This window comes from Mus caroli, chromosome 17 (genome assembly GCF_900094665.2).
Source record: "Mus caroli chromosome 17, CAROLI_EIJ_v1.1, whole genome shotgun sequence".
Taxonomy (NCBI): domain Eukaryota; kingdom Metazoa; phylum Chordata; class Mammalia; order Rodentia; family Muridae; genus Mus; species Mus caroli.
Window position 1 is genome coordinate 84572521 of NC_034586.1, and position 25690 is coordinate 84598210.

The 25690-nt window shown below is 41.0% G+C and overlaps 1 protein-coding gene across 2 annotated transcripts in view; it reads right to left on the bottom strand.

The window, feature by feature from the left end:
- Positions 1–25690, bottom strand: part of Fshr (follicle stimulating hormone receptor) — a 201801-nt gene that overhangs the window by 10823 nt on the left and 165288 nt on the right. Inside the window, exons 5-8 of one of the 2 annotated variants that reach the window (XM_021186441.1) lie at positions 14004–14075; positions 12374–12451; positions 6772–6840; positions 6588–6662 (exon numbers count right to left, since the gene is read on the bottom strand). In XM_021186441.1, coding sequence (XP_021042100.1) covers positions 6588–6662; positions 6772–6840; positions 12374–12451; positions 14004–14075 — 294 coding nt within the window. The remainder of the gene's footprint in view (positions 1–6587; positions 6663–6771; positions 6841–12373; positions 12452–14003; positions 14076–25690) is intronic. The other variant, XM_021186442.1, reaches the window with a different exon arrangement.

The following is a 25690-nucleotide window of genomic DNA, read 5'->3' on the forward strand; positions in this document are numbered from 1 at the left end:
ACACACACACACACACACACACACACACACACACACACAGATACACACACTATATGTAAGTATTCAACAAATTGAACATCAAATGAACTGGAAACAAAAGAGACTGAAGATGAATGGACATGGTGTGGTGACTACAAATTTGCCTGTGTTTGCAAATTCTATCCACACTGTCACTTGACTGCTCACAAGTCATCATGCTGTCCCATACAGTGGACCCTGACTGCAACCTCAGTCACAGAGTGGCTGAATCAGGAGCACTGCTGGAATTTCAAGGGTAGCCTGAATTATACAATGAGTTCCAAGCCAGCCTAGGCTACAGGGTAAGGCATGTTTCAAAACCCCAAACCCAAAACTAAACCAAAGTCACAGTGTTTCAGTCAGCAATCTGTTCTGTTACCAAAAGTCTATGTTGAGGGGGGGATATACAGACTAAAGTGGCCACCTCCTTTAGCTGGGCAAGACATCCAGAAGAAAGAGGGGTTCATCAATGCACCCATAGAACCTTCAACCCCAAGCCGGGCAGTGGTGGCGCACTCCTTTAACCCCAGCACTTGGGAGGCAGAGCCAGGTGGATTTCTGAGTTTGAGACCAGCCTAGTCTACAGAGTGAGTTCCAGGACAGCCAGGGCTATATAGAGAAACCCTGTCTCAAAAATAAAAAAAAATAAAATAAAATAAAGAAAGAAAGGAAACCTTCAACCCAAAATTTGTTTTGTCTACAAGATGGAGCAGAGACTGAGAAAACAGCCAACCAGTGCCTGCCCCAACTTGTGATCCCTCCCATGTGAGAGAGCCAACTCCTGATATGATTAATGAGACTAAGCTATGCTTGCAGACAGAAACCAAGCATAACCGTCTCCTGAGAGGCTTCATCTAGTAGTGGATTGAGGCAGATGCAGAAACTCATAGCCAGACATCAGGTGGAGTTCAGGGAGTCTTGTGGAAGTGTGGGAGATAGAATTGAGCAAGCCAGAGATGTCAAGAACACCACAGGAAGACCTACAGAGTCAACTAATCTGGGCCCATGTCAACTCACAGAGACTGGGCCACTGGCCAGGGAGGATGCAGGGTCTGGACCTAGGCCCTTTACACATTTGTAGCAGATCTGCAGCCTGGTCTTCATGTGGGCCCCCTGACAAGTGGAAAAGGGGATTTCTTGGTTTCCATTTTCTGCCATTGAATCCTCTCCTCCTACCTGGACTCAGTGGGAGAGGATGTGACTAGTCCTGCTGAGACTAGATGTCCCAGGAGAAGAGGTACTCAAGCTGGGCAGAAGGAGAAGGGGAGGGGGCAGTGAAGGGAAGAATTTGTAATGGTAGGGCTTGGAGGAGGTAGGTAGCTGTGATTTGGATGTAAAGTGAATAAAAATAAATAAATTATTGAGGCAAAAAGAAAATTCCCAACATGGTTATTGCATAAGCAGGCAGCATTAGTTCTTGCACCAACTACGGCAGAGCAGGCACTGTTTTGGTTTGTTTTAAGTTTCTCTGCTCCTTATACCTATTCCCGGGCTAGATTCACAGTGACAGATCTGCTACTCAATCCTTAGTGGGTACTTGAGAATATTCCAATTTTGACCTCATTCCCAGTGGCCAAAGAGGTGGCAGGGCTTGAGGGCTGGTTTGTCTAATCCTTGTCTTATAGCCTGGTCATGTCAAATGGTGGCAGTTTTTCATTTTAAATATAATTTTGGTTAGTATTTTGACACATGCTGTATTTTTGGCAGTGAACAGTTTTGAAACTCTAGACCATTAAAATTACTAATAGAGAGACCTCAGGCTGATGGCTGGGTCGCAGAGATTTAGTCTGTTTCAGCATTGTTAGGATTCTTGGTGCTGAGTTACAGACTGGCAAGGGAGATAGCAGTCAGTAATCACACCAGTTCAGGAGAGGCAGGAGTTAAATAGAGCCCCATGCCCCTTTAATAAAGTCTGTGATAGGAACTGCCGCAAATTTGATTTGAACCATTTCTATTTTCTCCCAGCAAAGATATTATTGCAGGTCAATCATTTCCATAAGTGAGAGCACAGTTCTGGTGTATTCTACATTGACAGATGGCTAGAAGACCTCTCTTTCATGATCCCAGGCGGGATAAAAAGGCAATTTACAATCTATAGGACTGTGGGTACACTGGTAATGGAAGAGAATCGTTCTTATACAAATAACTCAGTGTTTGAATCTGAACTATCAGGTGAATCTGAGCTATAGCCAAATCAATTTGATAAACCATCAGAATATGATTGTACTGGCTCCAGCCTGCAAAAGCAATACTTTACATTTTCCCCACAGGAAACTCTTTCCCAAGGAAACAGCAATTGCTTGATTGCCTAAAAAAAAGCCTAGCTCTAGTGAGTTCACAATATCAGGCGAAAACTTAGATGTATGCTGAGGCTCAAGGTCAAGAGTCATAAGGGGAATTGAAGATGCTGTGCCTCTGAAACGTGATGGAACTTGTCTGCATGCCCGTGGCTTCCTACATCCTGTCCTCTTTGTAGTCAAACAGCTTAGACTTGTGTGTTCAGAGGCTCACTGTTCTTCATGTAGCTAGAATTTTCACCTTCAGGAAAAAAAAAATTAACCATCAGTTTGAATAAGCGCTCCCAATTCCTTTAGAAGCTTTTATGCTTATCTGCTAGAGACAAACGAAAAGGAAGGCACACAACAGAGGATGCTGTAGAGGCTGAGCAAGGCAGTACTCCACGCTGACTCTAGAGCAGGATGATAAAGCAGCTTCTGGGTCTACCAGCATCAGCACCACTGGGGTACATTGTTAAACATACCAGTTCTTAAGCCCTGGCCCTGGGATTTTGAGTCATCCCTCCCCAACTTTTGAGACAGGGTCTTATGTGACTCAGGATGGCTTCCAACTTGGTATGCAGCCAATGAACTTGAACTTCTGATCCTCTTGTCTCTACCTCTTGCCTTTAGTTCAGCAATTACAAGTGTGTGCCACCATGCCCAATTTCATAGGAGGCTGGGGATCAAACCCAGGGTTTTGTACCTGGTATATATATATAAGCACTCTACTAACTAGCGTATGCCAGAGTCAACAAGTCAAGACTTCTTAGTATGAGAATTAGTAATCTCTAGTTTAAAAAGCCTCCATATTCTTGTAATGTGCAATCATACTTAGAAACCCTGCTGCAGCTCAGTCAAAAACCACTCACAATCAGATGCCTCATAGCAGTTTTCTTTTGCAGGGTCTGCCCTAGGCTGATTTAAATAATTTGGCTCCTTCTGAGGGTTAACCATACACAATGGCTGCTTATGGAGAGGCATGCTTCCTTGACTTTCTTAAGTATTACTTTAAGGACCCATCTTGATTCTAGGGCTCCGTATGGGATCCACCGACCTGTTACAAATGCTTTGCCATTCAGTTACCCACTCAGCTAGATTGGGATTCCACTGACTATTCCTTATATACCCAGAGAGCTTGTTGTAGTGGGTCTCCTGACTTGAGAAGCCTGTAGCACTCCTTTTTTTTTGTGTGTGGGGGGTGTGAGGACTTGGGATCTAACCTAAAACCTAGCTAAACCTGTGGATTGAGCAGCAGCTGCTGTGTGGTGGGCTGTTTGAGCACGACCCTGTTTCCTCTCTCTTATTTAAAGCACTGGAGGAATGTGATCACCCAAACAACCCACTGGGCAACTGCTGCACAACATTGTAGAAGTAGAAAATGAGATAGATAGGCCATCATCTGAGTGGATTCCAGTTGTCGAGGAGAGAGGCGTGAAGGACATTTGGAATGACCCCAAAGTCCCAGAAGGGGAGGCTGGGAGTTAATGTGATAACTTGTCCTTGAAGTGGCAGAAGGAAATTTGCAGTTACAGCTGGGATTTCAGCCAGGTTCTTGCACACATATCCTTATACACTGACATGAAAAGGCAAGGGATATATGGGATATTATTCTGGCTTAACACCATTTGAGAGTGCCTTTTGAGACAAGACTTGAGATCAGGAAGTCCTCAGATTTACTACATAACTGACCTAAGCCAGCTGCAGCTCATGGAAATCCTCCTGTGTCTGCCTCCAGAGTTCCAGGTTTATCAGAATGTCATACCACACCAGATTTGACTACCATTTTGAGTCAATTAGAGTGTTTCTTAATTCCTCTGGATTTCTACAAAGTTTGTTTTCCTAATTCTGTATACATGAGTTTCAGCAATAGAGGGGATGATAACACAGTCCTATAAAGGGCAGGACCCTGCAGAATTGCTTTTGCTGACTCCATCTTTCCTGCTCACATTCATAGCAGGGATTCATGGGAGATTTGTTTTGTAGTCTCTGTTAGCATTCTGAGGAGACACATTGTCAGTGTCCAGCCTAGATCCTGCTTATGCAACCTCAGGACATGATCACCTGTGCCATGTGTCTGTATCAGTGACCTGCGCCCCTAGGATGGGGGCATGGTGGTCAGAATTATTTTCCCTTCGACTTCAGTTTGCTACCAGTTGTTGGGGGGCTGATGACTAACTTGCAGATGTCTTAGTAGATGTATTCATGGTTTATGCCTCAAACTGTGTTGTTTATAGTTATAGTAAGACCTGCAGTGGGCCACATTCCTTCTCTGGTCCTGGATGCCTCAGCTTGATCATGAGCCAGCTGTGGGTCATATCTGATTTTCAGGAACGTACAATAGGCCATGACTCTGAAGATCTAGCAGGTTGCATATTGAATGCCTATCCCACCTCTGACATGTTCTCCCAAGAACAGAAAGCAGTGCTCATATAGAACACTCAAAGCACTTAGGACTTGTAGCTAGGTGAAATGGACTAAGTTCATTCACAGAGCATCAGAAGTACTTTGTCAAAGTCTGCTTGTTTTCTAAGAACTCTCACAACAGAATACATTAAGCGTTATGGGTTTTAAATGCTCCATGTACTTAACCTTGGACTATGTTCCTGGTACTCTTCCATGCTCTACATTGTACTTCAAACCAAATATCATAATCTGATATACTAAGCTATATGATTATATGATTATTGCCTTCCCTAAGCTATGATGTCCTCAGGATGAAGAACTTCTTTTGGTTTCCTATACTATTTGGTAATGCTTTCTTAAATACAAGTAGAAGTTACACATCTATCCATACATGTGCATATGGACATTTCTGTGGGTATATGCCTTTAAGCCTCAGACTATAACAAGTAGATACCACTGGTTTTCCTGTCCTTTAAGTAAGGAAGCTGAATCTTAGAAGGGGAAAGGACTGAGCCTTAACCATGGTTGTCTGCCCTAACAGCTTGGCTTTAGGCCAGTGCTTGTTCCTGTTTCTCATGTTGCCATTGCAGCTCTGGCACTTGGGATTAATGTTTGAATTTAGGATGAGAAATCTATCTTAACACATACTTTCTTTTCTTCAAAGGGTAGAGCCTACTTCAGAATTACAGCATACCCCTTATCATCAATAAGAAACATTTGTGGAGTTACTGTCCTGCCACACATGATTTTGAAAATACGAAGTTTTTTTTCACAAAAGAGAATGCAGGCCATTTGTGAATGTGAAAGTGATGCTGGCCCATGGTAGGGAGGCAGGTAAATGACTATGTGTGGAAGCCTATGGTGACTGGTAAATAAGATGACAGGAGTGTGACCACCAGATGTCTGCATAGAACTTATATGGGTGGGAGGTGGGGAGCCTTAGGTGTGGTATAGGTATATAGTTATTTGTTTGCCAGCCTTCCTGCACATCTTTTCTTCCCTTTATGTGCCTTTGTTCTTGAAGAACATTCTTTAGTTACTTCAGTGCATCTTCCTTAGAGTCCAGGAAAGCACATTAAAAACAACCTTTGATAACTGTGATATAGCGTCCTCCTCCATTCTGTATCACAAAGACAATGGCAGTCAGAGAGGGAAGTCACTGATGGCCTGGCTTTTAGGGAGACTTGGAGGGGACACAGGACTTAGGAGATTGTCCACAAAATGAGGCATAGATAAGAAGAGGGGAAAAACACTTTTGAAGAAAGTTGGGAGTGTGGAAGAGCTGGTAGGGGATGAAGTTCTGACATAGGGAGTAAGGCACTGGTGTGTCCCACTGGGTCTGGAAAGAGAATCCAGAAATAATGTGGATATGCATCTCACTGCATTGAGTGGATATGTATATGTATCCTGGCTACTGAGGATTGGAAGGAGAATGAAGCTTTCCTGTCAAGGAGGAGACATATAGCAGAGTGCCTGACTTTAGCATGAGTCCCACCATTTATTTTGAAATCCCTTCTATACAACGTACATTGCATTTGAGTGAGTTTGTTAACTCCTCCAGGCAATCCAGTTTTTCTTTCTTCAAAATGACAATAAAAGCTCCTATTCCAGAGGGCTTTATAAGGATTAATTGAGAATATATTTTAACTTCTTAGAACACTTTCTTAGATTCAGGACATGCTCATTACATGTTATTGTCACCAGTGTATAGAAAGTCATTCTGTACACCGACCCTAAATTGTCCCCACAAATCTTTGTAGGTATCAACAAATCAAAATTGACCTTGTTTGACTGCCCTGTCTTGGAAGTTTCTTCAAGGTGGAGAAAGTTGACTTCTAACTCATATAATCTGAGCTCTTCTGCATGAAAACAGACGAAGTTACTCACAAAATGACTGGCCCAGAGGCTCCCTGGAAAACATCATCAGGCAATTCTTCCAAATTATTGTTATCGCTTAGATTCCTGGGGATGGAGTTGGAGAAAGAATAAGAAAAAGAAAGCCACATAAATATCCCTGTTGTAAGAGCCATTTCCCTCTAAATGGCCTGGGAGAGCAGTCAGGACTACTTACAGTTCATCTAGCTGGGTTCCGTTGAATGCACAGTTGTGTATTTCTTGGATCCCATTCTTATTCAGCCATCTGAAATAAAAGCCCATTAAAAACTTAATAATGTCAGATGCAGACAATACAAGGGGTTTGTAATTGGAAGTACTGGAGCAGGGCCAGACAGCATAGTTAGTGGCATAAATAAGATGCAACCCTTAAGCTCAGAGATGAAATGGGCGGGCAAATGATACTGGTTTATCGCTATGTAACCTTTTTTGTCAGTTTTGAATTTTGCATTATGTATGTATATTATCTATTCTCGGGAATAACTGGGCTTCATGTAGAGGAATGAATAAATTAAATTTAGTTTTTAAAAAGGTACACCGTCTGGATTGTATACCTATAAGAATTTTGTGCACTCTGCCCACGTCCAGAGAAAATTTTATAGGAAGATCAAAGATCTTACCTGACTTGAAGGATGGAAATAATAATTATTGAACACATATTTCTAAGACAGAGACAGGATGATTTTGTTCACCTTTCTCTGAGGCTTTATGCTCTTCACCCATGCTCACCCACAGCAGCAGGACTAGCTGTCATCAAAGTGATCTAATTAAGTTGTCAGACAACTTGAACATCTCCAGTGACCCATGGGACCCTGGTTATTGGAGGTGTGTGGAAGAGGCTGTGGGTTATGGCAGAGAGGATGAGAAATCAATTACAGTGACTGTGGGCTATGTCAGGATGAGCTTGAGTGAGTGGCCACTGCTGAACTCCGGGAGGTGGGATTGATGTACTCAGTTGTGCTCATTTTACTAAGATGGCTGAGAACCAGGCTTGCTTGGACAGGGGTACCTCAGGACACCTCAGGATATCAGTTGTGCCCTGTTCTCCTCTTGAGTGGATTTATAAATGAAACAACTTCACTGTCAGGAGAGGCAGTTCTGAGCCTTGAACTACTTGCTCTTTTTATGTGTAGCCAGTCTTCCTGCCAGGCTTGGCGGCTTACTAGCAGCCCCGTTCCCAGAGCTGACACAGAAGCTATGGGGGTAGGTTGGGGGGCTCCAAATACTCCTTAGGCTGTGTTGAGAAGCTAGAAGACAATTCCAAAAAAAATCACAGGTAGACAACTATATACCTTTCTATCCCCTCTTTCTAAAAGTCACTGAGCTAACAAACTTAGAAGAAAAGTTTATCTTTTTAAACATTATGCTTTTCCAAAAGGAGGCTTCTCCTGACAAAGAAGTGACCATGCACTCCACCTTTCTCACCAGCCCCCACTCTCTACCACCACTACCTGAAAGGTCTCTCACAGAAACATTTAGACTGTGGACATCATGTCCAGAATGGTGACAGTCCCTGGGGCAGCAATTTCTAACCTGTTTATCCATGGCTGTTGGACATAAACTACAAGTGTCAACAAAATTTCTCTAATTTATGGACCAAGAGGCAATATTAAAGATGTCATTTGCTTTATATAGGTTCCCATAAAATAAGGTCACAAATTTTATTGGAAAAATACAAAATATAGTAGTTAAGTAAAAAAAAAACTTTTATAATATATGTCAATTGTAGAAGCCATTCTTAGTTAGAAGCTGACATTGACTTATGCACTTTAGTTGCCTGATTCTGAATCTTTGCCCAGGACTCTGTAGGCCTGTATAGGCTCTACCTGTTTACCTATAGACTAGACAATTAATCTTTACTGCACAAAATTGTCCCATGAAAAGACATTGCTGTATATATAGATTATAATAATTATTGTATTCAAAGTAGTCCATTCATTGTACTTATAGTTTTCTTGATTAGCAGGTCACATCGTATAGGAAGGGATGGCTATTTTTTTATGTCAATAGTGTATCATTACACAGAATCAAATTATGCCAGAACCCTTTCCCTTGGCTTCATATTGAACTGTTGAACTCTTCAACTATCAACACAGAGATACCAACAGCTATAAAGTGCACCCCTAATCTCTTTCTTTGGGTGTTTTGTGGTGAATTCAAGGCCTTGATCATGCTAAACATGTTTTCTACTTCTGGGATATATCCTCTGCCATCTTTATCTATATCTATCCATATCCATAGCTATATATTAGGCAATTTTCCAAATTATTGTTATTGCTTAGTGTGTGTATGTATATATGTGTATATATACATATATCTTTATTTCTATATTTCTGTTCAATACATATTTATATTTAAATATGTCTATATTTAAATTTCAAGATATACAGTTGAACATACAATCTTCCTGTCTTAGCCTCCTGAATCACTGGCATTGTAGGTCTATACCATTAGGCTTAGTTCCTAGTCTTTTACGACAGGGAATTCCCTTTAAGACCCAGTGACAGTGATGGTGTTTGTGATGATGATGAGAATAACCACCATCTGTGTGATTGTTCTGCTAAAGCAAAATCCCTTGAACTTTCCTAAGTCTTGTTTTGTCCCTAGAGTCAAATGGCATGCTCACTCAACAGAGACTTCTCTGAGGGACTGGACACATGAGGCCTTGCTCATTAAGACTCATGACAGATGGGCAAACTAGATGGGAGGCAACCTAGCAAGAGAGAAAACATGAATGATATAATCCTCTCCTGAGGCCAAAGCCTGCTAGGAACAATTGTCGCAAATATAACTTGATCTCTGGTCCTCTGAATTAGGCATTCTTCAGGAGGGCCGACAGTAGGTGCTTTCCCCAGCAGCTCCTCTGCTTTCTCACCCAGCAGTGCGTGAGAAAGAGTTCAGAGGTCCTACAAAATGGTTTTTTGCAGCTCAGTTTTGAGTCAGTAGCCAAGGGCCTGATCACTTTAAGATGTTTAGAACAAATAAATATTTACATTTGTCTTTAGAATGGAACTTCAGAAGTTTCAGAAGATGTGATGAGATATAGAGGTTTCGAGTGCTCAACATCATGTTCTTACATTCCCCCTGAGTGTGTTAGATGGCCCTCTTAGGAGAAAACATCCCAGTATTAAAGATACTACCCAGCTTAAGAACAACTGGAAACTCAAAGCTGCATTGAGTAAGAGACTTTTACTCTATTATCTATGGATTAAGGAGCAGACAAAGTAAGAAAGTAGATATTGTCTTCACAAGTGTGAACTTACCTTTCAGAGATATGTCTGAAAAAATGTTGACTCCCAAGAGAAAAGTATACTCTCTTGAGAAGTGTGGGGGTATGGAATCACATAGCAGCCATAAACAAAATGGTGAAGAGCAGACAAGATCTGTATGGGGTTTGCTGCTCTTGGCAGAATGCATACAATAAAGGTCATTTAAAAACAGAATCATGAGAAATCACACTGTGAAATGAATTCATGACAATTTGTGAAACAGGAAGCAGGAGTTCGCTTCTTAAGGTATAATTGCAATCAGACAGTCCCCAACTGTTAGTTTGTGTGCATCTAAGTTGCATGAATCCTGGGAATCATTGGTAGTTCATAACCTAGTTTCTTTGCTATCCCGAGAAGTGGCTACTAACAGAGAGGATTAGAAAGTCATTTGTTAGTTACACCTAGTGCATTTAAGAACTTCCCCAGATATGCATTTTCCTGATGACTAAGGATGATGAACATTTTTTTTAGGTACTTCTCAGCCATTTGGTGGTATTCCTCAGTTGAGAATTTTTTGTTTAGCTCTGTACCTCATTTTTAATAGGGTTATTTGGTTCTCTATAGCCTAACTTCTTGAGTTCTTTGTATATATTGAATATTAACCCTCTATCAGATCTGTTGGTTGTCTTTTTGTCTTATGGACAGTATCCTTTGCCTTAGAGAAGCTTTGCAATTTTGTGAGGTCCCATTTGTCAATTCTTGATCTTACAGCAAAAGCTATTGGTGTCCTGTTCAGGAATTTTTCCCCTGTGCCCATATGTTTGAGTCTCTTCCCCACTTTCTCCTCTATAATTTTCAGTATCTCTGGTTTGGCTAAGATCGAAAACTCAGGTGACAGCAGATGCTGGCATGGATGTAGAGAAAGAGGAACACTCCTCCATTGTTGGTGGGATTGCAAACTGGTACAACCATTCTGGAAATCAGTTTGGGGGTTCCTCAGAAAATTGGATATAGTACTACTGGAGGACCCAGCAATACCACTCCTGAGCATATACCGAGAAGATGCTCCAACATGTAATAAGGACACATGCTCCACTATGTTCATAGCAGCCTTATTTATAATAGCAAGACGCTGGAAAGAACCCAGATGTCCCTCACCAGAGGAATGGATACAGAAAATGTGGTACATTTACACAGTGGAGTACTACTCAGCTATTAAAAACAATGAATTTATGAAATTTTTAGACAAATGGATGTATCTGGAGGATATCATCCTGAGTGAGATAACCCAATCACAAAAGAACACACATGATATGCACTAACTGATAAGTGTGGATATTAGCCCAGAATCTCAGAATACCCAAAATACAATTTGCAAAACACATGAAACTCAAGAAGAAGGAAGAACAAAGTGTGGGTACTTTGATCCTTCTTAGAAGGGGGAACAAATTACCCATGGAAGGAGTTATAGAGACAAAGTGTGAAGCAGAGATTAAAAGAATCACTATCCAGAGACTGCCCTTCCTGGGGATCCATCTCGTAAACAACCACCAAAACCAGACACTATTGTGGATGCGAACAAGGGCTTGCTAACAGGAGCCTGATACAGCTGTCTCCTAAGAGGCTCTGCCAGTGCCTGACAAACAGAAATGGATGGTCACAGCCATCCATTGGACGGAGCACAGGGTCCCCAATGAAGGAGCTAGAGAAAGGACCCAAGGAGCTGAAGGGGTTTGCATCCCCATAGGAGGAACATTAATATGAACTAACCAGCATCCCCAGAGCGCCCTGGGACCAAACCACCAACCAAAGAGTACTCATGGCTCTAGCTGCATATGTAGCAGAGGATGGCCTAATCAGTCATCAGTGAGAGGAGACGCCCTTGGTCCTGTGAAGGTTCTGTGTCCCAGTATAGGGTAATGCCAGTGCCTGGAAGTGGTAGTGGGTGAGTTGGTGAGGAGGAGAGGAGGTTTTAGAAGAGGAAACTAGGAACTGGGATAACATTTGATATGTAAAGAAATATCAAATAAAAATGGAAAAACAAACAAACAAACAAACAAACAAACAAACAAACAAACAAAACCTTCCCCAGAATCCCGAAAGATGAAGGAGAGCTCATGAGCACAGGTGATTATTCTGAGCAATGGAGACTCTTTGCATGCTCAGCATGGGTCTGTGATTATGAGGACTGAGGATGGGGCCATATTTCTCAAGTCCACCTCACTCCTCATTGTTCCCTTTTGGCAACAGAAGCCTTGCCATGCAATAATCAGCTTTATTGACACACAAGCTATTTTGTCCTTTGGAGCAGATGCTGTATCACGGGAGACCATCCATCAAAGAGCCATTTTAAATACTTGAATCACACTACGGAATCATGAATTATTAACGTGACTCTATGTTGAGATTCAGAGATGTAGAAATGAGAGGAAACACAGAAACCATAGAATGATATAAATGGGGAGATGCCAGTGTTAAACAAACACACAAAGAGTTAGCCCATTGTGAGAAAGACAGAGATTAGTGAAGGACCGAGTGTTAGGCTATGGGTTAGTTTGCCCACTTACTTACAGAATTACACTTTCAAAGCTCAGTCCCATGAAGGAGTTCCTGGCAATGATGTGGATGTTTATGTTATCTTGAATGTCTCTAAGAAGAGAGAGCAGACAAATTAGATGTTTGTGGTGCACTCCACCTGTGCAATTTCCCCACATTCAGTCTGCTGACACCAAGTGATCTGCAGCTGGAGTAACATTTTGATAGAGTTTTTGTTCCGAGGATAAGAGCTCAAAGTTTGGGCAACAAATGGTCTGCTTATCTGTATTGTGCTAGTTCTTCCCAAAGAAGAAATTGTAAAGCCATAGGACCTTTTCTCTTTGGAGGATTCCTGAGAAGAGGTCACTGTGTTGAGTTTCTTCTCAGTACAGCTCTTTATTGGCCTTGTTTCTACAGTAGTTGGTCTCTGCTCAATAAGATAGACACAGAAGCTGACTTGGTACCTACGGACAGACCCCTCTGTTCATTTTATTTGTGTCTTCTCCTTTCTCATTCTTCCAGTGCTTTCTCTGAATGTGTGTGCTGTCAGAGGACAGTATCAGGTCATTCTGTGAGTACCACTAACTTTTCTCTTGAGACACCATCTGCCTTTGGCTTAGAAATAGACTAGTAGGCCATGTTAGCTGGCCAGCAAATCCCAAGTATCCTGCCTCTACCTCCTTAGTGCTGGAACTCTAAGCATGGTAGTACATGATTGGCTTTTAAAATGTAGGGGTTAGGGGTGTCAAATTCAGGCCCTTGAACTTATAAACTTATCACTTACATCTGAGTTATCCCTCAGGCCTTTTTCCTTTTTCTTATATATTGTGGTTTTTTTTTCCTATCCTTTTACTTGAACCACAGAAAAAATTATTGATTTTATTTTTCTTCCCATGTTAAAAGATACGGAAAATTTTTTCTCTGTTTGTTTTACTTATCCTTCCATCAGACTGACCTACCAGGTTTGGTGAACATATAACAGCAGAAGAGCTAATAGATGGAAAAAATTCAAGAAGTCTAGAAGATTCTCTGTCCTATATCCTCAGCTGCTTAAAACCCACTCTGGCCCTTTCCTTTGGGGTTTGTTCAGATTCTCACAGGTTCCCTATTGGAAATAACATTTTTCTTCCCTCCCCTCCCCTCCCCTCCCCTCCCCTCCCCTCCCCTCCTGTTCCTCCCTCCCTCTCCCACCCCTCTTTGTTTCTTTTTTCTTTCTTACCCCCGCCCCCTTTCTGTGTGCTGAGATTAAACACAAATGGTGGAGGAATCTGGAGTTGAAGAGGGCCTCCATGTAAGCTCCACATATGTTAAGTATCCATGTATAGAAAACTTGATGGTTTGGTTCTAAGTTTGTTTGTGGATAATAGTTAATTCAGAACCTGTAAACTTCATTTAAACTGAACTTTGACGGCCCCTCTTGCTGACTGTCTTCCTTCCTCTCTCACCTAGAGACATGCATTTGGAAAATGTACTGTGATGGATATTAGAGACCATAGTAAAAAGAGAAGAACAGAAGGCTATAGTAAGCTCAAAGTCAGGGACCAACCAAACACAAACTAAAATTTGGGGAAGTGTAAACTAAGATAATCATTGTCTCTTTGTAAGTCTATCTCACATTTGTTATGAAGATGGAGCGCTGATTGACATCCTATTAATAAAAACTTACAATAGAACCTTTTGGAGAGACTGGATCTTGTGAACGGCTGGCAAGTGTTTAATGCCTGTGTTGGATATTAACCTAGAGAGATTGAGACAAAGTGAGAGTGAGCAGAGATGAAGCTGTCATGAAAACATCTGTCAGAGGCTGAACTTTCCAAGTTCAAAATACCAATTATGGACTGTCAAAAAACACTATCAGAGCTCTCACAATATAGATTATACTTTTATTATCTGCTTTTTGTTTTAAAAAATCTCACCAGGAGCTAGAAGGCTATTGATTCCTTAGAGCAAAGAAATATACACTTCTTTTTACAAGGCATTGATATTCTACTATCATTCATATACTGATTTAATTTTGAATATGAATAAGTTATCAGCATTCAGAAATGACTTAAAATGAGATAACATTGGCCTAGTTACTCCATTTTCCAGCCTTGGTATACTTCTTGGAGAACTAGTATTTTCCCTTTTAAAGAATTTCTTTTGGGGTTACTGTGTCAGAGTACATACTCGTTGATTTCAGGGTATATAAGTGATCTAAAAAAATAGGGTCAATTAGAAAGTGGTTGCAGGTGTTTGGAGATAAGTTTTCATGAGCAGAGAGATAGTTTAAAAATCCCTACATCTGATGATAGCAGATCTTCCCTTGATCCTACCCAGTGTTCAGCTTCCTTGGGAATTAAAGCCTGAGACTCTGCGATGAAAGCAGCTGATGACTAATGTAATGGACACTATGGGTTCAGAGCATCTGAGACAGGAAACGTGAAGAAGGGGAGGAGGAAGATAGCACCAGCATGAGTAATGGTGTTGGCCACTGCTACTGGTGCAGTTTTTGTAATCGCAAGGACCTGATTTAGGAGTTCTACAGCACATGTATCAGAGTTATTGCTCTGAAGGAATGGTGTGCAGGGACGGAAGGGATTCATAGTTCCTAGTGGTAAAAGTTAGTACCATGTTATAGATACCCCACTTTCAGATTAGACATTTATGAAAACCCAGTGAGTTTCGCATAGGTATCTCTTAACATACCATAGATGGTTCTCTGGAGTAGAAAGCAAATAAGAGGAAATGCTAGATGAAGTCGTGATGTCCAGCTGTACCTTAATTAAGCCAGGTGACATTTTGGTAGAAGTGGTTGCTAATTGTCTAGTGACTCATGAAAACCATCAGGCACACCATTTTATTTTTTTTTTCAGATTTCCTACTGTAAGTTGCTCAAAACCCTCTAGTATAGCTCGACCTCCATTTCCTTCTGTGTCCGGCTTAGCAAAGTCATAGTTGGTCCTTGTCACGCCCATCAGGAAGAACCCTATTGACATATACATCATTGTGAAGGACCAAATCTCTGGACTCAGTTTTGGCATTTTGTTCCCCATGTTTTTATTGAGAAAGTCAGTTAATCTTGTCTATGGATTGTTGGAATGGTTCTCTGAGGCTGTGTTCCCACTTGGCTCCTAACATTGCAAGTAGAACTCATTCTGATCAGCTTTTCTTTTTAGACTTCCAACAAAATCTCCTACTTTTTTCCTGGACTAATGGGCCGTTCACATACTCTTTTTGAGGGTTTGTTATGACATTAATTTTTATTTTAAAATTAAAAGCTGGATATGACGGTGTAGGCCTAGAATCCCTGTGGAATTGCTATTTGTGGTTGGTCAGGGTTCCATAGTGAAGTCCTGTTTCAAAATCCATTTTCCATATAGAGAAATAAACATTTTGACATTAAGGTCAACGAGTGAAAGTAAGTGTGTAGAGGCCACAACCAGATAAAACTTGATGCCATTGTCCCGGTCCCCTATGGGTTCCTATTGCATTTAACCCCTTCCTAACCTCCAGATCCTAATAACCACCCATTAGTTTTCTGTGCGATATATATTTTTTCCAAAGGCTCTATTTTCCAAAATAGAATCATAGAACAAATAACTTTTGAGTCTGGCTGGCTTTTCTTTTAATACTTCCAAGATGTGATATATTTGAAATCCTCCCATGTTGTGTGTTTCAGTAGTTCCGTTTTGTTGTTGTTGTTAAATAGAATTTCTTCTTTGAATAATTCACAATTTATTTCTCAATTACCCAATTGCAGTTTCAGGGTTTTCTTGTAGAAAGATATTGGTTAAATGTATTAATGTTCATATGGTATATTATACACATATAAAAGGTGCTTTAAACATTTGTTCATGGTTGTTGTTTGTTTGTTGAGCAAGAAAGAGAAAGAAAGTACACACACACACACAGACACACACACACACATGCACACACAGAGTAAGAGAGAGGGAAGAGGGATAGGTTTTTCTTTTTCTTGGGTAAATGCCTTGGAGTGTAATTTCTGGGTCAGATTGCAAGCACATATTTAAACAGAAAACAGCTTAGCAATTTTTTTAAGTAAACAAGTGTACCATTTTGCACTCAACCAGCAATGTGTGAGAGTGCCAGTCACTCTACATACTTTGGTCATTTAAAAAGTGCCTATATTCTTTTTATACCAAAGTAATATATGTATTTATTATGAGACTTGCGAAAAATCTACAAAGACATGTACAGAAGAGAGTAAAAATCACCCCATGGCCCAGCGTTAGCATCTGTTAGTATTTGACACAGGGAGTTTCCACTAAAATAACATAAGCCATTGCTCCCCAATAACCCCTGAGTCAAAGCTGTTGGGAACAATGCTGTGACTTTAAAGACCCACAATTTACTGCAATCGTATTTCATCAGATCTAGCCTTTTCTATTTTTAGATCTCTTCCCATGATGTTCTTTCAGTATTCTCCTAATGAGACATCAGAGCAGTGACTATATTTAATATTTTCTGACAATCTTCCTCTGTGTGTAGGTTTGGAATGCAGCCTGTGCTCATAAAATACCAGGTCAATTGCATGATGTTTCTCAAACATTTCTAGTTTCTGTCACCAGGAATATATCAAAACTCTAATTTGGTTGATTTGCTTGTCAGGTATCACTGCTATTTGGGGGTAATTAGTCTTCAACAGAGGCTGGGAGGTCCAGAGGCTAGAAATCACAGGAATCTGCATATGAACTCCTGCATGAACTGGATACAAGCTGGTTTATCACTACAGGCCAGAAAATGTGTGGACTGTGGACATCATGGTAGGCATCCTATCATAGGCGACTTTGTCATTTCACCTTCTCTTGGGCCAACTTTTACTCTAGCTGTTGCTACAGCAATAGGCTGCTGTTAAATTTAATGTGGCAGATGCTTGCTTCAGCTATACTGAGTAGCTTTCATTTTATTGTCTGGGATTTCTAGGCCACTTTTATGATATGCATGTAGAGAATCTTGTCAAGCCATTCTGAACCCTTGACAAATCCAGAAATGATTGGGACTTAACCCTGCAGTAGCGAATTCCTGGCTGGTCTGGAATCCCCCTCTTTGTTTTTTATGAACAATTCTAAATATATTTTACATGTATCTTACATGGGTGAGCTCAAATTGTCTGGCTGTCTACTACTACATATAGGTTTGAAGACAGTGGGTTGACAAAGCATTTTTTTTTTTTTGCTGAAAATTAATGCTTTTTCGTTGTATAGCACTTGATCTTTATCCTAGGGGCTCATACATACTACACAAGTGTCCACCCAACTAGTTATACCCTGAACAGTTTTTCACTTTCTGTTTTGAGGCGGTGCCTCTCTAAGTTGCTCAGACTGACTCTGAACTTGTATCATAGTCCTGAAAGGACTTGGAACTGTCGTTCTCTTCCTTAACCCTCGGAGTAGCCTGGACGGTAGAGATGCACCACCAGTCCTGGCCCTGATAATACGCGCTTGCTTTGAAGTCCCCACTTCCCTCATTCTTTTCTTTTCAGTCATCCATTTCCTTTTTCTGCGTTTGTATGTGTACATAAAGCAGTCATATGTAATCTCTTGCTTAGGAATTTTTGGAGACCCTAGGTCAAACCAGACACCAACTTGCACTGAGTTTCACATTCTGCCTAGATTGATAGGTAGTTGTCTTCTCCCTGACCTTCAATTCAGGTCTAGCCTTGTGTCTCTTCCTTCTTTCTCAGCAAAACTTTCAGAAAGTAATATCTGCAATACTATTTCATTGCCTCTTATCTCATTTATATGGTCCAATCTGCTCCAATCTGATTAGACACCCTACACATCTTCATTCCAAACTACGATGTGTCCCAAACCCACCAGCCTACCAAGTACTAAATCTAGTGAACATTCAAGTTCATATTTTGTGAAGACCTTTCCAGAGCATGCCTTTCTCTTTGTCAGTTTCTGTGGCCGCCCGTGGCCACATGAACCGGGTCCTCCTGAAAAGCAGGCTGGGGCTAAAAGAGAATAGATAGTGAGAAATAAAGAGGCCAAGACAAATGCTGATTAAAGCTCAATGTTTGCAATACCAAGGGCCCTCTCTTTCCAGTGATGGACAACTAATATGCAGCTAAAGACAAGAACTCTGGGGGTACTGGTTAGTTCATATTGTTGATCCACCTATAGGGTTGCAGACCCCTTCAGCTCCTTGGGTACTTTCTCTAGCTCCTCCATTGGAGGCCCTGTGTTCCATCCAATAGCTGACTGTGAGTATCCACTTCTGAATTTGCGAGGCACTGGCATAGCCTCACACGAAACAGCTATATTAGGGTCCTTTCAGCAAAATCTTGCTGGTATATGCAATAGTCTGCGTTTGGTGGCTGATTATGAGATGGATCCCCTGGTGAGGTAGTCTCTAGATGTTCCATCCTTTCGTATTAGCTCCAAAATTTGTCTCTGTAACTCCTTCCAAGGATATTTCGTTCCCTATTCTAAGGAGGAATGAAGTATCCACACATTGATCTTCCTTCTTGATTTTCTTGTGTTTTGCAAATTGTATCTTGGGTATTCTAAGTTTCTGGACTAATACCCACTTATCAGTGAGTGCATATCAAGTGACTTCTTTTGTGATTGGGTAAGGAGATTTTTATATGTTAACCATTTCATTCAAATGTCCATCATCTGTTCTATACTAAGCCTCATACGAGACAGCTATACCAGAGCCCCTTGGTATTGCAAACTTTATATGCCCCAGTACAGGGGAATGTCAGGGCCAAGAAGTGGGAGTAGGTGGGTAGGGGAGCAAGGCAGGGGGAGGGCATAGGGAACTTTCAGGATAGCATTTGAAATGTATATAAAGAAAATATCTAATAAAAAATATTATATAAAAAATGCCCAAATGTTTGCTAAAAATCTGTGCTTACATAGGGGGAAAGCCCATCTCCTGCAGATCCACTTTCGATGCCAGTTGCCAGCCTGTTAGCAATTTGTCTGAAAGCAGTAGTTTGGCAAGAAGGTGTCAATCACTGGGTTGCCTGTTGTCTTAAGAATCTCTCAGGAATCTCTCAGCCTCTCAGCAGGTAGCAGTGTCTTGCAGAAGAACAGTGCAGAACAATAGAGCCATCTAGATGGGAAAGACTCCACCCTAGGTGGTATCATTCTCAGTGGCAACAAGGTCTGAGCCAGCCTGCTTAAGGCTAGGGGAGGCTAGAAGTCTCTCTCTTCCATTTCAGTTATGTCACACTCATTTGTGCTCCTTTGCTTGATCACTTTCATTTGCCCTGTTTTCTTCCCTTCCTCTATTAGTTTGCAGAGTCTTCTTCTTCAATAGTTCCAGCCAAGTAGATTTTGTTTCCAGTGGCTTTCTGATTGGGATTATTGGGAGTTCAGGGTTCATACCTGTAGTCTGACCACCCTAATCTGCCAGGAATGAGATCTTACTCCCTACATCCTCCAGAATGCTCCATTGTAATAGCTGAATTTGTCCCCCGACAGTCACCTCCATCAAACATTTCCCCTAGGATTCTTTTCCAAGAAGTACGTTGGCATCTATCAGCCATTCATTGGAGAACTGTTAAAAATTGGCTGCTTCTTTCTATAGTCCAATAGCCAGACCATTTCAAAACATTCTTAGATTTTAATTCCGAAATGTTATCTTGAGCAATTTTGTCCACCTCCATTTGACACCGTTCTAAAACAGTTGCTACCTTTCCCTGGCTTTATTAAATAGTTTCCTTTTGGCCTCACAGTTTATCTTGTTCCTTCCCAATCTGTTCTCTGTGCAACATGCAGCACATTCTTCTAAGACACATAAACCAGATTGCTTTGCGCCCTCGCTGTGAAAGGTTTATTATTTCCCATAAGACCCAGGGTGAAATTTATATCTGTACTATGAACTCTTCTGTCTGACTCATGTTGCTTCATCAGTGGGCTTCAAGCCCAGTGTGTCTCTTTCTGCTCCTCCCTACTTTGAGTTATTTGCATATACTTCCTCAGGAGGGCTCCATTTTTTTTTTTCCAACCAGGCCAATTGACACTTCAGAATTCAGTTTCAAATATAATTTCCTCAGAGAGAAGACCTGTCTACAGGTCTAAATAGGGCCCCTAAGAGCTACCTTACATGCATGGACAATGCTTCATTTAAAAGTCATAGGCTTTTAAATGAAAATCTCATGGCCAGGTAAATAATACAATCTTAAAGGTTATTGGCCTCAAAGGTGCCAAAAATAACACACAAAAGCTATTCCCATTGCTATTCCCATTGCTTTTGGTTGCTTGCCATAAGTATATGGTGAGACCCTATTACTAAAGACCCTACACCTTTCATCTCCATGGCAGGTTGTAGAGAAATCCAGCCCTTGCCTTGAAAACCTTCTCCCTGCTGGCTAGCTTTCACAGATCTGGGAGATGCTATGTATACCACTGGTGGAGAAAATCTGACATGGTATACCTGCATAGTCATTCAGATAAGATGTTCTTACTAATGCAATAGTGGCACCAAGTTGATGGAGGTAGCCAATTGTTTTTAGATTGAATTTGAGATTTGGTTTACAGGCAGGAATTTAGGTAGAGTACTATAACTTGGACAAAAGCCCATGTCTCAGGAGGTCATTGGACCTAGAAAAGAAACTACTACTGTTATTTTGCTGAAGGACATGCTCATAACTGCCTTCCAGATATTTATGCATACACCCCTATATTAGTGTGACTGTCGACCTTGGTCAGAAAACCTTCTCTCTAGATTGTTGAGCAGTTCATGAAGAGACTCAGATCTGGACAAAGAATGGAAAATAAGTGACTGTTAAGTGCTCAGCCCTAAATATACATCAGTATCAACTTCACTTCCACCAAGGCTCAGGGAACATGGAAGAGGGAGGTGAAGGAATGTAAGAGCTAAAGGAGTGTCTGAAATGAGGTCTTCTGGATGTTACATGCATGTTGTACCTGTGAACTTACTCTAGAACAAACGTACTCAACATTCCAATAGGCAATATCGAATTGGATGTACTATATTATTAATTTTAAGTCTCACTTGAAAGGGTGAGAAGGATGTGTAGGGGCGTCTGGGGGCAGTGAGAAGGGGGAATTTGTGATGCATATGATCAGGATTTATTGTTTATATGTGTGGAATTATCAAAAATAAGCAAAAGATATGTTGTTAAAGTTTAAAAAAAAAAGCAAATTAGATCCCCTGATTTACTCCAGAACAATTGCATCTTATCTAGCAATTTTCATTTTTAGTGGTTCATTAAAATTCCTAACAGTGCCCAGAGAGACAGTTCAGTGGTTAAGACTACTGGCTGCTCTTAGAAGAGGACCTGGGTTTGATTCCCAGTACCCCGAAATTATTCACAATGGTCTGAAATGCCACTTTCTGGTAATTTGAGGCCACTCTTGGGTTCTGTAGGCCCAGGGCAAATATGTGGTACGTACACATACATGTAGGTAAAATACTCATACATTAATATAAAATAAAATTAAAAAAATTAAAGAAAATATTATTTAACCACAGTATGAATGGTATAAAGGCATATCTGTGTTTGTCCTGGAAATTTAACATTTCTACCCTGATTGGAACATACACTATGCTTGATTCTTGCCAACCTTTCTTTGTTTGTTTCTAATATAGGGATTCACTATGCAGTCCTCTGTCCTCGGACTCACCCTGTAGACCAGGCTGGCCTCAAATTCACAGAGATAGCCCTGTCTTTACCTTTTGAGTACTGGGATTAAAGGCATGTGTCACCAGCAAGCTTTTAGGAAGGTAATATGCTTTGAGCGGTCGGAGTCTGAGAAACTGTGTAGAACCTGCATGCATAGAGTACATGATTTGACATGGCATTAGCAGTTACGGATGATTATGAGTTTTGTGTCATTGAAGGAGGGAGGAATCACACTCTTCCAATGAAGGCTGGATAAGAGTAAAACATTTAGCTAATGTCAACAGAGTGAGCTCCCGTACCCAGGTAACAGAGCATCTACAGACATGCACAGAAGCACATTGAAATCTTTTGTCTCTATAGGAAAGAAAATACACAGGGAAAATGGCTAAAACTATTCCAATAGTGTTGTCTTAAAGATGCTTAAAAAGATCTAGTGGCCATCTAGCTGGATGGAGTATTGGTTATAACTCTGTAGCTAAGATTCTCTATAACCCCAAGCCAAGGCCAGAAATGGAGTTCTGATGAACACTTAGTTTTCAATTCATCTTTCCCTCTTTGATCAATAAATTTACATCTGAAAGAGTCTGGAATTGGTTAATCACCTAGGAGCTCTGTGTCTCTATTGGGTTTGACTTGGTCAAATGATCGTTGCAAAATTATTTTTATTCACTCAACTATGCTTTATCTTTTGGAACAGTTAAAGCCCTGAGAATGAAATGTCAACAAAGTTAAGGTCTGCAAATGAGTCTTTCAATGGAAAGTAACTGGCTTGGAGTTCCCCACTCCCATAGCCAGTTTCACTTCCTGAGCTGGTGTTAGTGCCTTTCTATCTCGTTTGCCCTAAATCTTTAGGGTGCAATAATAAAATTGTCTGTCCTTTCGGAGTAAACTTAGTGGGGTTCTGCATTTGATGGAAGTCATACTCACTTTTACAGCTGCAGGCCCATAGACTTGCCTTTCATAAACACATCATCCTGGGACTCTGAATCCGTTGCATTGCTGCTTAGTAAATTAATCTGCTCTAAACTCCCTGGTGGGTGCACACACTTCTCAATCCTGCTCCTGTGTTGTGGATTCTTGAATGAAAGACACATACATGCACACACACACACACACACACACACACACACACACACACAAAACCTTATTTTTAATATGCTCTAAGCAGCTCAATGACTGGGCCACTCCCAACCTTCCACGTTGCTAATGTCTCCTCTCCAATACTCCTGATTTATTACTTACTAAAATCTATATTCTATCTCTGCTACCCCAGACCCAATCAGGAAGGGTCTCCTTAGGGCAGCTCTTGCCCAGCTCTTCCATGATTGTTACTCTTTCTTGTGCAGCTCTCCTGCCTGATCCTCCTGCTTCCCTAGCACGATACTAAATCCTCCTTCTTCCCATGGTTCTCTTGCTGGAGAAATCTAAAGTCCTGCCTCTGTCTACCTGCCCAGCCATTGGCCACAGGCAACTTTATTCAACAATCAAAGCCAGATGAGGGCAGGGACCCTCAGTGTTTTACAGGCTGGCATGCAGGTTCCCATGTAGTTTTGGGAGCCTAGTTAACACAAATAGCATTAGAACCAATCCACAGCATTGCGTCATGGACACTTTCATTTGTCTGTAATAGCACTCATGGATTCCTGTTTTTTTTTCCTTTCCCTTAGGTTTATGGAGTCTATTCATCCTGTACTGGTATAAGTATCATCCTCCCAGTAGCTTCATTATATACCAGACAGAAAGCCAGAGACAATGTCTTGGCTTTAGAGAATTTGAAAGTGGAGCGAATTAAGATTCACACAGGTAGACTATTCAAGGAATGGAATAGTGCTAAAATATTTGTTATTGCTCATTAACGTCTCAACAGTTCAAAGGACTGGGGAAAGCAAAGCATAGTGAGCTGGAACACTCAGTGAGGACTAACCCAGGAAGGACAAACAACTAGAGGTCTGAGCTCTGTACTGTAGTGTGTACAGTTGGGACAAGAGTTAAAGGGAGGGGACATGTGGGGTGGGAAGTAGAAGAAGGTATAAAAAGGAAGGAGGAGGCTATATCTTCAGAACTCTTGACAGTTCATAGAGTAGTGTAGGCTTGATGGAAAAATATAGGAAGCCTGTTGTGTATAGTAGAAGGAGAAGAACTGAGGCTTCATGGTCTGTTCATCTCAAGACTTCATAGTACAAAGTAGGCCAAGCCAGTGGGGTAACTGAAAAGCTACACTGGGGGAAAATACTCAGTCCACCAAACCAGGTATAGAATGTCCAGAAATATAAGACATTCTTGATTTCACTTATACCAACTGTCATATATTTCTTTATAGTCTATTCCCAGTCTGACTTAGTATAGAATGAGCAACTCTGAGGCTATGTAAATCAGCTCTCTGCCAGCTTAGGACATGAGGAATGGATGTAGTTCAGGCTATGGATAGAACGTTCCATCCAGTGCTTTAGGGAATTTGACTTAGGGAGAGAGGGGATGCTACCAACTGTTTACAACTACTAATTTGGACTTGGAAATAAATGTTAACAAGTGAGTGAGCTAGCAGATGTATAATATGCAAAAAAGGACCAAGTGTATCCAAAAAGAAGCCATTAATTATGGAGGTTGCTGATACAGAGTTTTGTTTTAACTACAAATCTTTATTAGCTGGGGAGTTTGTATATCAGAAATCAATGTGATGAAAGATTTTGATGTATGCTTTCTGAATCACTGTAAAAAGATTTGTCTGGGTTCAGTATCACAGAATCTTAGTGTTAGATGGAAAAACCTACAAGATGCTTAATACAATAAATAGGACCCTAGAATCAAGGATAGTGACCGTAGCTCTGAGGATCTCCAACTAATAGACTGACTTGCAGAATCCTACTTTCTCTCAGTAAAATGACTGTGCATAAAAAATTATAGGAGATATCCAGAGGGTCTCATTTCCTGCCATCCCATTTTTTTTTTACCTTCAAAACAGGGACCATCTAAATTCCATATTCAACTCAAATATTAATCTTCATGGAAACAAGAATCTGCAGTAAACACAAGGGATTTTATTAGTCCAAGAGCAACACTTCCAAGAGTTTAGCCCTATGTGGCTAGATGCTGTCTGACCCAGTACCTCAGTAGAAGCTCAGAAGTGAGCTTCTGGTTTGGATAAGGGCATGTAGCATTGTCTCAAAGGAACTGACGGGCCCCAGAGGATCTGGGTAGATGTCTTGGTTTAGCTTTAAGAGCTAGATGATTTCTTTTCTTTATCTAGGGCAAGCTTACTTACTAGCTTTATAAGTAAACTTCATCTGCTCTCTTAGCACTGTTTTTTTTCCTGTGGTGAGGTGCTCACCTTTCATTCCAGTTGTCACACTAAGACTCTCATTTCTCTCATTCCTGTCTTGCACTTTTCTAACTCTCTCAGGTGGTGATAACATGCTTTGTCTCTGACCTCTGTGCCATCTAAGTAGCTGGCCACTCCAAAGTTTCCCAAATTCCTCCTTTCCTCTCTTTCTACTATCTTCTGCTTCCTCCTGATTTACCTCCCTCAATTTGTCCTCCTACCTCCCTGATTCTCTATAGACTCTGAATCTTGGCTTTTGAAAAATCAGTATCTTGGGTATTCTAAGTTTCTGGGCTAATATCCACTCATCAGTGAGTGCATATCATGTGAGTTATTTTATGATTGGATTACCTCACTCAGGATGATATCCTCCAGATACATCCATTTGCCCAAGAATTTCATAAATTCATTGTTTTTAATGGCTGAGTAG